This window comes from Pundamilia nyererei, unplaced genomic scaffold, assembly GCF_000239375.1.
Source record: "Pundamilia nyererei isolate P.nyererei 1_Seehausen unplaced genomic scaffold, PunNye1.0 scaffold00528, whole genome shotgun sequence".
Classification (NCBI taxonomy): Eukaryota; Metazoa; Chordata; class Actinopteri; order Cichliformes; family Cichlidae; genus Pundamilia; species Pundamilia nyererei.
In genome coordinates, this window is record NW_005187929.1 from 141,340 (window position 1) to 157,191 (window position 15,852).

At 51.8% G+C, this 15,852-nt stretch overlaps 2 protein-coding genes across 7 annotated transcripts in view; both read left to right on the top strand.

Annotated features, from left to right (window-relative positions):
• cul9 (cullin 9) overlaps window positions 1–10,056 on the top strand; it is a 28,780-nt gene extending 18,724 nt beyond the window's left edge. For 3 of the 6 annotated variants that reach the window (XM_013907797.1, XM_013907798.1, XM_013907799.1), the window contains 21 exons: window positions 1,291–1,433; window positions 1,511–1,693; window positions 1,778–1,935; window positions 2,010–2,208; window positions 2,282–2,453; window positions 2,545–2,690; window positions 2,792–2,918; window positions 2,997–3,202; window positions 3,280–3,536; window positions 5,254–5,371; window positions 5,465–5,713; window positions 5,802–5,942; window positions 6,015–6,179; window positions 6,648–6,811; window positions 6,914–7,007; window positions 7,092–7,166; window positions 7,445–7,555; window positions 7,642–7,759; window positions 7,840–7,973; window positions 8,589–8,680; window positions 8,770–10,039. In XM_013907797.1, coding sequence (XP_013763251.1) covers window positions 1,291–1,433; window positions 1,511–1,693; window positions 1,778–1,935; window positions 2,010–2,208; window positions 2,282–2,453; window positions 2,545–2,690; window positions 2,792–2,918; window positions 2,997–3,202; window positions 3,280–3,536; window positions 5,254–5,371; window positions 5,465–5,713; window positions 5,802–5,942; window positions 6,015–6,179; window positions 6,648–6,811; window positions 6,914–7,007; window positions 7,092–7,166; window positions 7,445–7,555; window positions 7,642–7,759; window positions 7,840–7,973; window positions 8,589–8,680; window positions 8,770–8,992 — 3,275 coding nt within the window. In that variant the 3' untranslated portion in view covers window positions 8,993–10,039. Of the gene's footprint in view, window positions 1–1,290; window positions 1,434–1,510; window positions 1,694–1,777; window positions 1,936–2,009; window positions 2,209–2,281; window positions 2,454–2,544; window positions 2,691–2,791; window positions 2,919–2,996; window positions 3,203–3,279; window positions 3,537–5,253; window positions 5,372–5,464; window positions 5,714–5,801; window positions 5,943–6,014; window positions 6,180–6,647; window positions 6,812–6,913; window positions 7,008–7,091; window positions 7,167–7,444; window positions 7,556–7,641; window positions 7,760–7,839; window positions 7,974–8,588; window positions 8,681–8,769 lie in introns of all 6 variants that reach the window. The other 3 variants (XM_013907803.1, XM_013907801.1, XM_013907802.1) reach the window with 1 other exon arrangement.
• A 3,748-nt stretch (window positions 10,057–13,804) lies between these two features.
• LOC106455952 (RNA-binding protein 26-like) overlaps window positions 13,805–15,852 on the top strand; it is a 10,188-nt gene continuing 8,140 nt past the window's right edge. The window contains exons 1-3 of the mRNA XM_013907796.1: window positions 13,805–14,814; window positions 14,948–14,998; window positions 15,252–15,472. Coding sequence (XP_013763250.1) covers window positions 14,134–14,814; window positions 14,948–14,998; window positions 15,252–15,472 — 953 coding nt within the window. The 5' untranslated portion in view covers window positions 13,805–14,133. The remainder of the gene's footprint in view (window positions 14,815–14,947; window positions 14,999–15,251; window positions 15,473–15,852) is intronic.

Sequence of the window (15,852 nt, forward strand, 5' to 3'; positions counted from 1 at the left end):
TTGGACAATCTCTCCGGCGTTGGAACCATCATCTGTTTTCTCTTCGGTAACCTCGGTCACGCTCGGTTGATTTCTCTAGTCGGCACACTCATTTCCTCCATCACCCGGCGGCACGGCGGCTGGCTGCTTCCCAAACAAATACACGTGTGCGGCTTGGCACTTGTGCTGTACGTAACAAGTCACGTGACGCTGTGATTGGTTCGGCTCTGCGCTACTTAATTTGGATTGGCTGTTCTTCTTTCTTTCTTTTTTTCCCTGGTTTGATCCCGCAGCGAAGCTGATGGTTTCACGCTGGTTTCTTAGTGTTTCAGGGTGTTTGTGATGGTTTTAAGACGTTCAGGATGTCAGCAGTTTGAGCTCCTATTGGCACCTGAGTGACTCTGAGCAGGTGTAGGTGAGCGTCTGAGGTAAAACGGGTCGGTTTGTCTTCAGCACCGGCGTGCGTTTTGAGCAACAGCACCAATCCGATGTGTTTATACGTATCTGAAACATCAACCTTGATCTGAAAAATAAATGCCACAGATTCGTTGTGCACAGTGATGCGTTCGGTGTGAACAGCCGTGTTACGAATAGATAAAATATTTGCATTGAATTTACACGTCTGCTGTTTAAAACCTCACAAAGGAAACATCAAAGACTCGCCTGTTCCTGTTTGTCCGTCAGATCAGAACATACTGAGAGGAGGTGAAGCTTGTTGTTTGTGAGTCGGATTTAAAGTGAACCCTTCGGTTTTTAAACGGTGGCGTGGCGCTCTGTTTTGGTGCAGTACCCCCTCCTCACCAGCAGAGGCAACTAAAACGTGCCTGAGAGGGCGGCGGCGCTGCAGTCGGACCCTGTTAGTTTGGTTTTTACGCTTTGACATTTCATGCGTCCACATGAGGGCAGGAAGCTGGTGTCGCCCCCTGCTGGCTGCTGACACATGTTTGTAGCTGCTGATGCTGGGGGAGGAGTCTGACAGGCAGCCCAAAAGCACCCGTTTTTGTTAGAAATGCCTCCAGCAGGCGGCGCCCGGCGACCTTCCTCGTCCTCATCTGAACCGACTGAAACATTCGGCTTCCTTCAGACGCGCCCGTCCTCCATCTCGTTTTCCTTCAGTTGGGCCGCTCTTTGTTTACTTCCTGTTCCCATCGCAGTCCCTGACGCGGTTTCTTTTCAGTGGGAAAAGAAGGACCGACGCTCGGCTTCACTTTTCGTTTGTGGCTGTCGCGCTCTCATCTCACCTCCCCGTCACTCATCGCCGGCGAGCGTGCGCTCCCCAAATCCGACGTCTGAAATGTCGTCTTCTTGCAGATGGTAAAGAAGGAAAGAACAAAGAGGCCTCCGCAGCCGCCTCCACCTCCTCCTCCTCATCGTCCTCAGCCAAACCCAAAGTGAAGAGCAGCAGCAGCATCGCGGGCATCGCCCTCTGTTGGCAGGGAGTGGTACAACGCCAGGTGAGTCAGCTGTTCAGTGTTGTTTCCTGTTTGAGGGTTCAGATGCTAATGAGCTAAACGTGACTCCTTCCCCTCAGGTGAAGAAGTTCCTGGAGGCGAGCTGCACTCTGCCGGACTTCGTGGAGCGATATCGGCGGCTCTACCTTCGGCTGAAGAACGCCATGGAGGAGCTGTTTGGCCAGCAGACCGCCTTCGTCCTTGCCCTGCGGCACGGTTTCTCCGCCGCCCTGTTGCAGCTCTCCATCCTCAGAGCTATGCACGTGAGTGCCTGCGCCGCTGCGTGTCCGTCCAAGCTCTCGTGTTCTCGGTGCACGGTGTGACGTTGTTGTGTTTGCTGCACGCAGGTGAGCGAGCGCTTCGCTCAGTACATCGATCAGATGATCCAGGCGAGCGGCATGGCATCCGGCTGTGTGGAGACTCTGGAGCGGCTGCAGCAGTTTCTGGAGCCGATGCTCTTCCTGTCAGGCCTGGAGCTCGCCAGCACCTTCGAGCACTTCTACAGGTGCGATCACACGAGCGCCGTGCTGCGCCGAGCCTCCCGCGTCTCTAACGCTCACAGTCTCTCGCTCTGTGCAGGTACTATCTGGGCGACCGGCTGCTCGCTCAAGGGAACGTGTGGCTGGAGCACGCCGTGGCGGAGCAGATCGGCAGTTGCTTCCCGAGCCGCTTCCCGCAGCAGATGCTGAAGAACCTGAGCGAGTCGTCCGAGCTGCAGCAGGAGTTCCACCTGTACCGGCTGCAGCAGCTGGACCGCAGCTTGCAGGAGCACGACCAGGTTGCATGTCTGCTCCGCCCCCAGGTACCCATCGCCGCCTGCAGGGTCTCATTGTGTGTCCTTGTTTCTGCAGGTGATGGAGGAGGAGTGGGCGGAGTTGGAGGAGGAGGCGGAGGTCCAGGTCCTGGTTCTGTCGCCGCGCTGCTGGGCCGTCTCTTCACTCTGCTACCTGGACGAGCCGGCGAAGCACCTCCCCCCGGAGCTCTGCTCCTACCTGAACCAGTTCACCCAGTTCTACACCCACAGTGAGCACCTCCACCCACATCAGCACCCCTATTTCCAACAGCAACCAGTATTACCTCACGCTAACTGACGGATATTACTTCCTGTCTGCAGGTCAGTCCATATACGGTCTGTGCCACTCCAAGCCTCGGCGGCTGCAGTGGACGTGGCTCGGGCACGCCGAGCTGCAGTTCGGCGGCTGGACGCTGCACGTCTCTACGCTGCAGATGTTCGTGCTGCTGCAGTTCAACAGCCAGCAGGTAGGTCCTCGTGGTCTCGCTCCCCGCCGCGTTTGTGGCATTGGAGGAGTGAGTGCGTAGTTTGATGTGCGTGTGATGTTTGTGTTTCTGTGCGTCTGCAGGAGGTTCGAGTTGACGCTCTGCTGCAGGCAAGCGGCCTCTCCGCCACCGTGCTGCTGCACGCTCTGCTGCCTCTCATTGGCGAGGGCGGGCCGCTGACCTGCAGCCACCCGGACGACCCCGCCCGAGGTCAGACCCGCCTCACAAACGCACACGTGTGTCAGCACCGCTGTCCGTCTTTTCTGACTTTGCATCTCTTTGCATCAGGTGTGCTGCAGCTGAACGAGCAGGTGGCGTCTCGCAGCCAGGAGGGCGCGCCAGCGTCTGTGTGGCTGCTGCCCAAACAGACGTATCTGAACGTGGACGAGGACGCGGCGGGCACACTGGAGAGGAAGAGGAACTACATCTACTGCCTGATCGTCCACATCATGAAGCAGGAGAAGGAGATGCATATCGACAACCTCGTCTTCAAGGTCAGAGGTTGCCTGCCTCCTTCAAAATAAAAGCCCGTGGTGGCATGTCAAGGCTCTGACCTGCGCCGCTCTTTCAGGTGCTGGACTCGTGTCAGAAGCAGGAGGCGTCGCGCTCGCCGGGCTCGGGCCGTTTCAGCTGCAGCACCAGCGATGTCCTGTCCTGCATCATGCACGTCATCAGCAAGGGCTGCATCCGCCGCAACGACGAGAACCCGCACATTGTGGAGTTCGTCCCCGAGGACCCGTCCACGCCGCAGAAGGGCCAGGCCCAGTTCTCCTTCAGCCGGGCCGACATCGGGAAGGACGCCACCTCCAACAGCCGGGCCGACATCAGGTGTGACCGCGACCTCTGACTTCACACGTGGGTTCAGTCTGTCAGTCTCAGCTAAGCCACGCCCTGCTTAGCCAGGAGAGCGCTTTGTTTTACAGATGGCGTTTCTGAACCAGAAGAATTCTCATTTCTTCTTCTTTGACTTTATTTTATTCACTCACGTCAGCTTTTTTTTTTTTTTAAATGGCACTTTGTCTTTATCATCCAATAGGAATGCAGTTGTAGAAAAGGGCGGTGCTGGGGCCTGCGGCGGTCTGCCAGCCTCAAACGAGGCCACAGACTCGAATGGGCTGTAAATTTCGATTGATTTTGATCGGCTCGACGTTTATCTGATCGGCCGATCGATCAGAAATCAGACGTCTGTGAAACGAAGCTGCTGAAACGGATCAGACACGATGTTGTAAATATTGTTTGACCTTTGACATCTTTGACATCTGTTCACATCACACCGAAGCCGAACTCGACTTTAAGGAGAAGAAGAAAATGAAGTTTAAACGCTGATTTTGTTTGTTCTGATTTAAAATGCTGATTGACGAGCAAACCTTTGACAAATAAACTGATGAGGATCAAACTGAGCTGCAGTGATTCTTCAGAGCTCGTCTCTGTGCGTACAAGTCATCGTTGGATTAAAGAGGACGTGAAACGCTACACGCAGGCCCACGGAGCCCTCAGGCTCTCACAGCTGTAAGGCTGGCTGTGAACCTGGGTTTAAAAACAGGCGTAGCGCCATCTTCTGTCAGGTTGGCGCATGACGTTGTGTGGTTGGCACATTATGATGTCAAACCTTTTAAGCTTTGTCTTGAAGCTGTTATTTCTTCAACCCAGGTTCACAGACAGAGTTGCACCTGCGTCAGTGTCTGAGGGCGGGGCTCCGTGGGGTAAATGACGCTTTGCGTGTAGCGCTTCACGTCCACGTTAAACTGTGAGGGTATCGGGACCTGAGCTGCTCTCCTGCAGCGGCTGGTTTCAGCTGTTTATCAGCTGCACGTGTTCCGGTCCGGCCCTTACGGTTGACAGCGCCGCGAATGAGAGAGGCGGCAGAATGAAACGATGGACAGACGCTGCTGCTGTCAGACCGTGGGTCATTTCCACGTTCCTCTGACTATGAGAGTCGGTGAGGGTGATAGCAATGAGACAAAACATGTCAGGACCAGAAACTGAATAATGAGCGTGAGGAGCGCACATGCTGATTACAGGTATTACACTCACTGCCATGCAGTCGGTGGAGGCGCACACTCCTGTCCCAGCACAGGTTACACAAACAGTCGTACTCTTTACAAGGGAGCCATCAGAGACGGAGACTTTCAAAAGAACGTAAACCTTCACAAACGCCTTTACTTTTTTAAACAGTGTAAGTTTGACTGGTCTGCAGGGGGCGCTGTCTTGGTGCCATCTGTGAAATGGTCTGGAGCTGGAGGCGTTTTGGTTCTTACGTTTGTTAGTCATTCAACGAAATGACTCCCAGTTTTCTTCACTGTGAAATAAAAACTGAACTAAGATTGAATGTTAAACACCGATGTGAGCGAGGTGCAATACCACTGTGTGCCACAGGAGGGGGCAGTGAGTCAGTGTTACCTGTATTAAACCAGGTGAGTTTTCAAAGTAAAAGCACCAGTTTGGAGAGTCTGAAACTGATACATTAACTAAAAAATAATCGTATTCATTGATTATCAAAGAGTCCTCCTGCAGCGTGTGAGTGTTTCAGGTGTGTGTGTTGCAGTCTGGTGCCTGTGCCGCAGCGGTTCGAGGATGGCGTTCTTGATACCGTTCTTTTCTCGATGGGTCGCACGATGACGCAGGATGAAGTTCGTCAGCTGATGCAGAGGACGGTTCAACAGGTGAGATGCTGCATAGGCGTATGTGAGGTCAGGGGTTCATGAGGCGTAGTCTCCACCCCTCAGGTGCGTTAGATGACCTCTCTGTCCTCTCAGGTTGCGGGGACGCTGAGTCTGGACCTGGACCGGGCCGAGCACCTCCTCATTCACTGTAAGTGGAACGTGGACTTGCTGGTGCAGCGGTACACCGACGACCCTGACGCCATCATCGTGGCTGCCGGACTCAAGTTCCTGAACCCTCAGACGCCGCCGAGCCCCGCCTCCACCTGCCCAGTGTGCCTGAGCCCGTGGAGCTGCGGCATGGAGCTGGTGCCTTCGCTGAGCTGCATGCACTACTGCTGCAGGGTCAGCGCCGCTCTCAGTTCTTGATGTTTGCCGTGGGCGTGGCGTGAGTCTGACTGTGTGTGTGTGTGTGTGTGTGTGTGTCGTGCAGTCGTGCTGGCAGGAGTACCTGACGGCGAGGATCGAGCAGAACCTGATCATGAACTGCAACTGTCCAATCACAGACTGCCAGGCTCAGCCCACCTCCCAGTTCTTCCTCAGCGTCCTCACTGACAAGGACACCATCGCCAAGGTAACACACCACCTGACCACCCTCAGGTTTGCCTGTCCCATCTATGGGTGTTAAGCTCCTCCTTCTCCGCAGTATGAGAATGCCCTGCTGAGAGGCTACGTGGAGTGCTGCTCCAACCTGACATGGTGCACCAACCCTCAGGGCTGCGATCAGATCCTCTGCAAGGAGAACACGGGCAGCATGGCGACCTGCTCAAAGTGCTGCTGGTCCTCCTGCTTCAGCTGCAACTTCCCTGAGGTCAGAGGTCACCTTACATGCTTTCAGTTTATAGGTGAAGCTGTAGTTCCCACGGGAACCTCGTTTTACCACAGACTGTATAAAAAGATGACCTAAACCTGCATTCTGCCTAGTGTCAAGCAGGGGGCAACTCCCCTGACATCTGATTGGCTAAAGTCTCCTGGTCACCTGATCTGGTCCTTCCAGGTCTAACTGAATAAAACATGAAGATTATGCAGAGCATCCTTGTTGGCAGATGCTTTGTCAGTCAAATCCCGTTAGCCAATGAGTGAGCGGCTCCATAGTCAGGTGACCTTCTTGCTCATCGCACCAAACGAAGCACAGAAACCAGTGGGTGCATGTCCATCTTCTCTATACAGTCTGTGTGTTGTAGTCGCAGCACCTGGGTTTCGGGTGACCGCTGCTGCGTTAAACCGTTTAAAGGCCAGGTATGTAAACATGCGACCGCTCCCCCCACCCCTCCTGCAGGCACACTACCCAGCGAGCTGCAGTCACATGTCCCAGTGGATGGACGACGGCGGTTACTACGAAGGGATGAGCATGGAGGCTCAGAGCAAACACCTCGCCAAGCTCATCTCCAAACGCTGCCCGAGCTGCCAGGCTCAGATCGAGAAGAACGAAGGCTGCCTGCAGTACGAACGCACACAGACACACACACACAGACACACACACACACAGACACGCACGCGCACAGACGTGCTGGTAACGGTGATGTCGATGACCTCTCTCCTCAGTATGACCTGTGCCAAATGTAACCATGGCTTCTGCTGGCGCTGCCTGAAACCATGGAAACCAACACACAAAGATTACTACAACTGCTCTGCCATGGTTGGTCCACATGCTGTCATGTGACTACACAAGTCAGCCAATCAGAACAGCAAACAGTGTGTTAAAGGTGTTATCTGTCTGCAGGTGAGTAAAGCGGCGCGGCAGGAGAAGAAGTTCCAGGATTACAACGAGAGATGCACCTTCCACCATCAGGCCAAGGTATGACTACAGACCATCAAAGAGCACCGCTGTGGCCCGCTACAGGCCGTGCAGTCAGTACGAAGAGCGCATAAGTATAAATTTGTCAATGCGATAACTCAAGGTGATGTAGGCGCTTCAAATGAACCCCACACCTGCATCTGCTGAAACCCCCGGCCCAGCTCAGGGGTCGGGGGTCTGAAAATACTGTGGATAGCTCCAGGCTAAGGCTGCCGCTGTATTTAATCACACAGTGACGTAGCTGACAGACCGGGTGGTGTCTGTGTGTGTGTCTGCAGGACTTTGCCATCAACCTGGAGAACAAAGTGTCGTCCATCAATGAGGCTCTGCAGATGAAGTCTCTGACCTTCGTCATCGACGCCTGTAAAGTCCTCGCTCAGGCTCGGAAGGTATCGTCCCCGTCGCCTTCCTCCTCCTCAGCCGCTCCCGCTGAGGTCGGAGCGTGTCCTTACCGTGCCCTCCGCTCTGTCTGCAGGTGCTGGCCTACTCCTGCGTGTACAGCTACTACAACCAGGAGACGGAGAAGATGGACGTGATGGAGCAGCAGACCGAGGCTCTGGACTTGCACACCAACGCTCTGCAGATCCTGCTGGGTGAGGCTGCGATCCTCTGATCCTCGTCAGGCCTGTGTAAACTGGTCTCACTGGTGTGTCTGCTGGTTTTCTCTCCTCAGAGGAGACTTTGCTGCAGTGCACTGACCTGGCCTCGTGCGTGCGGCTGCTGAAACCCGAACACCTGAACACTGGACTCGAGCTGATCCGCCGCATCCAGGAGCGCCTCCTCGCCATCCTCCAGCACTCCACCCAGGTACTCGCTCCAGAACCAGTTCGGTCTATGTGAGACCGAGCTGGTGAGCCGACGAGCGTCACGGCTCTGATGACAGAACTGGGAACGCGCCTCAGCCCGCATCACGGAGCCGATTCCTCTGACAGGCTTAGATGATCCTGCAGGGGGCGGAGTGAAAATCATGCACGCTGTAAAAAGTTAGCTCTGCACGTTTTCAGTCTTTGACATTAAATCCAACGCTTTAAAAAGATCTCGCCACGGCGGTGGCTCAGCGTGTTTGGTGCTGCAGATTTGTTGACACTTCCTGCGGTGGCGTTTACATGTGAAGAACGGCGCAGGCGAAAGTCGCTTCACTCTGAACTTTTTATTTCTGAGGCAGACGCGTTCACTACTCTCAGAAAATACACGGCCTGTAAACCATGGACAGCGTTTACTGTCAGAGCTGTGACGGCGAGCTCCGCTTCCACCAGCTGTCGTGTCATGACCACATTAGTCAGCAGCCTCAGTCAACGATAAAACCTATCAAAATAAAAGCTTCTTTAGCTGTTTCTTCAGAGGGCGCTGCTCTGACCTCCTGACATGCGATGGGATGTTCTGTGATGTCATCGCTGCACTGCTTCCTGTTTCTGTCTCCAGGACTTCCGTGTTGGATACCAGTCCAAGGGCAGCCAGGAACCAGAGTCCACTCAGTCCTCCAACCTGTCCAACCACGCCGACGCCAACAAAGTGTGAGTAACGCCTCCTGCAACGTAAAGCGAGGTTGAAGGTGCGTACTGAGCATGTGCACACACTGACGCGCTCTCTCTCTCTCACGCAGGTCCAAGTCGGACCGGGCGTCCCACTCCGGAGACTCTGACAACAACAACTACACGGGCGAGGAGGGCGGCGACGAAGCAGAGGATGACGATGACGAGTACGATGAAGAGTACGTCCCAGAGTGGCACGAGGACTACGACGAGGACGACATCGACGAGGACGACTTCTTCTCCGACGACGACGAGTCCGAGAACCTGGAGAGGGACTTCAGCCCCTTCGACTGACTCGGGTTTAAGAGCCTGAGGGCGACCCAGGTGCTGCCGTGACCCCGCACCCTCTGCACCGCCATCCAACGCCACCTCAGGACGTCTGCGAGGGCGCTGGGACAGACGTCCTCCTTCATCTCGAACACAGCTGCACCCGCTTTCTCACTTCTGTATCTCACTTCCTGTATTTGCATTCAGAGTACGGAAGCAGGCGAGGGTCAAAATCAGGAACGAGCTCTGAGTTTTAAAAAAAAAAAAAAAAAAAAGATTTCTACGTCCTGACGTGACCACTTCCTGTTTGTTCGCTCTTTAAAACTAGAACGAGCCCGTTTGGATTAGTTCAAAGGTCTTTGTTTTAATTTGGTTAACCCCAGTTTAACTTGTGCTGACTTAAACCAGTTTAAACCAGTTCACGCTGGTTTTCCTTTTTCTCCTCCCTTCAGAAAAATAGTTCACGTGATATTTTTACGACTTCTGATTGGAGCTTCCGGCTCTGATTTTGGTTTGTTTTCCGGCCGGCCTCGGTTCTGCTTCCGCACCTGAATCATATGTTTGTTTTCCTGAGGAGTAAAGGTGAGAAACTGGACGGCGCCCCGGAGTCGGACTGCCGGTCCGGCTCTCGCTCGTCCTCCTCATCGCATTCTGCCTTCGGTTCTGCGTTTGACGGACGTTGCCTTCGTTAGCGAGTGAAGAAACTCACTTCCTGTCTCCGTGTTTGGAGGTTTTTACGTGTTCTGAGAGTCTGCGGTTTCTATGCATCTGAAAAAATCGATGCTGATGGTTCTGATGGGTCGAGCAGAACTGATCTCTAATGTATCACTGCAATAAACGAGCGATCGCTTCTCATTTGCTAAGCAAAGACTGTCCCCTGCTCCGTTTGACGCTGTTGGACGACTTCCTCCCCTGCGGGATTCTGGGATGTCGCCTGAGCTCCAGTTTTGCTGTAATTTTGAGAGATCTTATATTCATATTATTGATGTTCTGAGATGCTTTTCTGGTTTCTTTATTGGAGTCGAGCGACTTCAGCTAGCAAAACTAAATAAAAGCTTTTTCTGCTACTCTTCAGTTACTTTCAAATGTAATTAGATTACATGCCAACTGTGTCTTCAGTGTATTTTTTTTTTTTTTGGGGGGGGGGGATGGGGGAGATTTAGGCAGTTGTACTTTAACCTTAAAGCTTGTCAGTCGTTAGTGTTGTGAGGACACCAAGGATCCTCCCACATCACGCAGAGAGAATGTAAGAGTGTAAAATCTCATGATACCGGTTTCACCTGTGAGGTCGTGACTTCCTCAGGTCGTCCACTAACCACAAGATCCACATCTCAGTGTCCTGGGGCGCGGTACAAGGTGAGAGAGAGGGTTAGGATACTTGGCACTCCCACTGTTATTCTGTAATTATTTTTTGTTTCATTCTTGTTTTGTACCCATCAGCAGTTCTGCTGTATTTGCACCCTAATATATGAGAACGGAGGAAAACTTACATACGTCTGTTTCGTGGAACGTTACTAAAGTAATAAATGCATGAACTAGTTTTTCAGCGTCACTCTGAGACAGGATATTTCTAACTTTAGAGATGTTGCACAAATGGAAGAACACAGTCTTACATATTTGTTTAATATGTGCGATGAAGGACATGTCCTGGTCAAAAATGACTCCAAGGTTCCTCACAGTGTTACTGGAGGCCAAGGTAATGCCATCCAGAGTAAGAATCTGCTTAGATACCATATTTCTAAGCTTTTCAGGGCCGAGTACAATAACCTCAGTTTGATCTGAATTAAGAAGCAGAAAGTTAGCGGCCATCCAGGTCTTTATGTCTTTAAGACATTCCTGCAGTTTAACTCATTGGTGTGTGTTATCTGGCTTCATGGACAGATAGAGCTGGGTGTCATCTGCATAGCAGTGTAAATGTATGCTATGTCTTCTAATGATGCTGCCTAAGGGAAGCATGTATAATGTAAACAGAATTGGTCCTAGCACTGAACCCTGTGGAACTCCATAATTAACCTCAGTGTGTGAAGAGGACTCTCCATTTACATGCACAAACTGGAGTCCGATATCAATCAATCAAGGCTTTATTCACCACGTGCAGGTTGCTCTGCAGTGAAATAGGACCCCCCCCCCTCACACACACACACACACACCTTACACAGACATCACATGGGGATACAGTTCGGAGATCGGTAGCGTTACAGAAAGAAAACACTGAAATGTACACTACAATAGGAAAGTACAAGAGGAAAAGAAAGAGACCTCATGCTGGGCTCCTGGGAGGACAGCATGAGAACAGGAAACAAAAAAACTCCTCTGCACAAAAAGCACATAAATGTCCACAGCACAACATTATAGAGCACGTGACGAGCAACAGGGTCGGGTGGGGGGTGAGGAGTCATCCGAAGCAAACACAGCAGCCATCCTGCCCAGCGCTACCATTCCAGCGCAGGCTCAGACCTGCCGTGTTCCCAGGAGGGCACAAGCATCGAAGGCGTTTGGAAAGGGAGATGAGATAAGTGAGTGCATATCAGTGTGTGTGTGTGTGTGTGTGCGTGTCCAGAGTTCAGCTGACACAGTGTCCTCCTCCCTGCCAGGCTAAGTAAACAGTCTTCCAGCCAACCCAGGTGGCCTTGCATGGAGTGGGAAGGAACAGACTAAACACAGTCGTTATCAGGGTGTTGTTGTTCAGCTCCAGCCTTGAGACCGCGAGAGGGTCTCCGCATGAAGTGATGGTGCTTTTTACTTTAGTGCGAACAGCTCATATGAATTTCAAAGCAGTTCTACAGTCCAACACTGGTCTCTCTATCTCCCGTTGGAGAGCCGCGAGCTTCGCCATACTTGCGTTCTGTGATGTTGTCATTTCTTGTGCTCAAGGAGCCGATTCTGAGAACTCACGGCAGTGAGCCTCCCCGAGATGTCATCCAGTCTGCGCTCAGAGATCTTATTCTGAGTGTTCACGGCAGCCGTAAGCTCCAAGATCTTCTCCGTGCTGCACTCAATGAGCCCATTTTGAGAAACTCACGCCTCTCCCATCATTTCAATCCCAGCGGGCAGCCTTGTGGGGGTTTGAACAGCCGGTTCCGCTTCCTTAATTCTTCGATAAGTCAGGGCCAAGCCAGCTCCGATCAGCAAGAACCCTGTTACCATGGTTCCGAATAGGTAGATATCTTCAGCAGTCAGGCTCACCCGAGCCCAAACTTCTCGTTGAGAAAGGGGTGTCGATTGCATTCAGAGACAGTTGATCCAATCCATAATTCTCTTTTAGGTTTTAGAGAACAGACTGTGAGAGAGTGTTCCAGGGAAAAGTAATACAAAAAACACGAGACTAGACAAGGACACAAGAGGCTAAGCAGGGAAGCTGAGGGAGAGGAGGAGGAGAAAAGTGCGACCGCCTTTGTCAAGAGCAAGAGCAGAAGATATGATACAAACCACTGCAGAAGAAGCCAAACCTGGACCTGGCACTTCACACAAATTATACACCTATTTCAAAACCTTTGATGGCTAAAATATAAGAAAAGCTTGTTGAGACACAATTTAGGAAAGTTGGAGAAGCACAACATTCTTGATAACTCTCAATCTGCCTTTACAAAGTTGCATTAAACTGAAGAGCTCTAGTTAAAGTCACAAACAACCTTTTGCAGGGTGTCTCCTCAGTCCTTCTTTTGCTGGACCTTAGCTCAGCCTTCAATAACTTTAATCATCAAATGTTAATCCACAAATGAAACCACATGATCAGGATGTCTGGATTTCCAGATTTTTGAAGCTTAACGCAGAAAACACAGTCTGTAATTATTGTCCAGAATATCTGAGGTCTTTTCTCGTCCACTGTAAAGGCTAATGCTCTGAATATTGGCTTCACTCTTTGAAATATCTGACCCAGTCTCCATCCATTCTCTTCTGCTTATCCTTGTCACAGTTTGGGGGGGGAACTGGAGCCTATCCCAGCGACCATAGGACGAGAAGCAGGGTACACCTTTGACAGGTCATAGGTGACCTCATGTCATACTGTGTATGGTTGTGTGTGTGACAAATAAAATTTGAATTTGAATAAGGTTTCTGAGTTCATGTTTGTTGTTTTACTTGATTGTGGTCATATGACTGTGTTTTATTAATGCCTTTAAAAGACACTTTAAATATACATTACTTATTTAATCACTCTTGCAAAAATGTTTCAGATTTAATTTACTAACATAATTTCTTAATATTCTGTATCTGTTAAATTGAGAGTGTGTCCAAGGAGCCGCAGGCCTCAGTTTGTCTGTGATTGGCCAATCAAACTATTGAACATCTCTAAGACTTTCTCTGGTCCTTAAATAACATCCTCGGCCAGTCAACATCTTTAACAACATTGAAAGTGTTTAAAAATCCTTCTACAGTCATTTTCTGTCCCAGTTTAATGACTTTTCATGCTTATTGAAAGTTGAGATGACTGAAAGCTGCAGGGACTGAGCCTGCTTTTCAAAATAGATCTGCTGCATCAGTGAAAATTAAACCAGTGCATGTAGCCACCTTAGTACCATTAGATTTACAAGAAACTCTTCATTTGTTTTTAAATTCAGTCTGAATTTTCTGATTTATTCAAAAATGTTTCAGATAAAAGGAAGTTGGATATTGGTTTGATTTGTTTATTTTATGAGGCCATGACTGAAACCTCGCAGGGTAAAACAGCTTGGAGCACAAAGTCTGCATGAAGAAATCATCGCAGAAGGTGCTCTGGAATCTGATAAATAAGAATACTTTGGAGGGGATCTTATTCTAATCAATTATAAATTGATACATACATGAAGGACAAACGGGGATTTTTCCGACAGCAGCAGAAGCAGTAGTTGAAGTTTCGTCCTCCTGGCAGTAGGGGGCGGTAAATTGTCCCGCGGTCAGTTGGAGCGCAGAGCACCGGAGGAAGCCTGAAGTTCGGCTGTGATTGTTTCACTTTCCGCTGAAAATATCTGAAGAAAGTTCTCCGCACGGCCGCGTCAGATGATCCGCTTTTACCCTGAAAAGGAGCGCTAACAGCGGGACCCTCCGGTGAGCTTGGCGGTGTTGGTTGATTAGCCGGCTAACCCCGCTACTAACTTAGCTTAGCTTAGCCGTCTCGGGGCTCCGGCGCTGCCGCAGACCCTTGCCCACCTCCCGCTACACCCTTCAGTGAACACTGACATCCGCCTGACATGGGTCCCCCTGGCTGGGGACCTCCACCTCCTGGGGGCTGGGGCCCTCCACCGCCTGGTGGATGGCCTCCGCCGCCCGATGACTGGGACCTGATAGGCCCTCCGCCGCCCGGAGGATGGGGTCCGAGAGGGCCGCCTCCTCATGGTGCATGGGGCCCCAGAGGACCGCCGCCCCCGGACTGGGATCCAAGGGGACCGCTGCCTCCGGACTGGGATCCAAGGGGACCGCCACCTCCGGACTGGGGTCCAAGAGGACCGCCACTCCCAGACTGGCACGGCCGAGGACCCCCACCCCCTGACTGGGATCCACGGGGACCTCCTCCCCCTGGCTGGGGACTGGAGGACTGGGACCGTCGTGCTGATTACTGGAGACCCCTACACCCAGAGGCTGACTGGAGGGGACCCGACCGGCCTCTCCCTCCGCCAGGATGGGGTCATCCTGGCTGGGATCCGGAGGGTCCCCCTGAACCATGGGGCCCCGAGCCCATCCCTCCTGCACCCATACCCCCTGTCGCCCCCCCTGTGGTTCCCCCTGTGCCCCCCCATGTGGTCCCAGCTGGGATTCCCCCTGTGCCTACGGTTGGGATGCCTCCCCCGGACCCCGCAGCCTTTGTACCCCCAAGCTGTATGCCTCCCTTTGGATACCCACCAGCCTACCCTCCGCCCGGCTGGACAGGAGAGGTGAGAGCTCAGCAGAGTCCACACAAACACTGCCTCAGTCACAGATATTGATCACCGATTATTGATTATTGTGTGTTAGCTGTGATAAAAGCGCAGTTTATGTCAGAATAAGTGAATGTTTGTCTGGTTTCAGCCTGTGGTGGAAGAGCCCATGCCCAACCCTCCGCCTGACCAGCCCGAGTGGGTGAGTCCTGATCCCCGAGGACAGAGCCGTGCTCTAACCTGCAGCTGTGTGACAGATGTTGGTGATACAGTGATGGCTGTTGAACCTTCGCCAGATGTTCCTGGCTCGTTGTCTCAGAGCATGTCACAAACTGCAGAACACTTTGAAAATGTTCAGATGTCACTAAAATGTAAAAGTGTGCAGGATGTGTCTGAGGCTGTTACTGAACGCGCTCAGTAAAGACTCCTGCTGGTTTCTTTTTTTTCTTTGTTAGATCAAAGCTCTGATTTCAGCTCCGGCTACGGAGTCGACATCATCTGAGGCTAAAAAGCCCGCCGAGGACCCGACTGTGGCCAAAAAAATGCCTGCTGCTGAGCCCGCCCCCACTGCCGCTGCTGCTCCCACCACCCCCACCACTCCTGCCCCGACACCTAAACCTGAGGTCAGCACAATCAGTAAAGCTCTGGGGCTGCTGGGAAAACGCACATTTGAAAAGTAAGTACAGTTGGCAAAAATCACTCCCACCAGACTGCATTCACATAAACTCTAATTTTACCTTAGAGCATTGGAGCTGCTGCTGAACAGCTGCCTCCGCCTGTGAGCTGGCGGCTGTGTTTGTGTGACTCACACAGGTACTGCACTCCTCTTTAAAGGGACAGTTCACCTAAAATCAAAAGCAGACTGCGACCAGCTCGGTGGTGGAGACTAGGGCTGAACGATTATGGAAAATAATCTAATTGCGATTTTTTTGCCCCAATATTGCGATTGCGATGCGATATGCGATTATTTTTTAAGGTCTTTGTCTTCTGTATTATTAAACAAAGACAAGCAATACATCATATAGTATGGCCAATACTATATTACATTAATTTTAA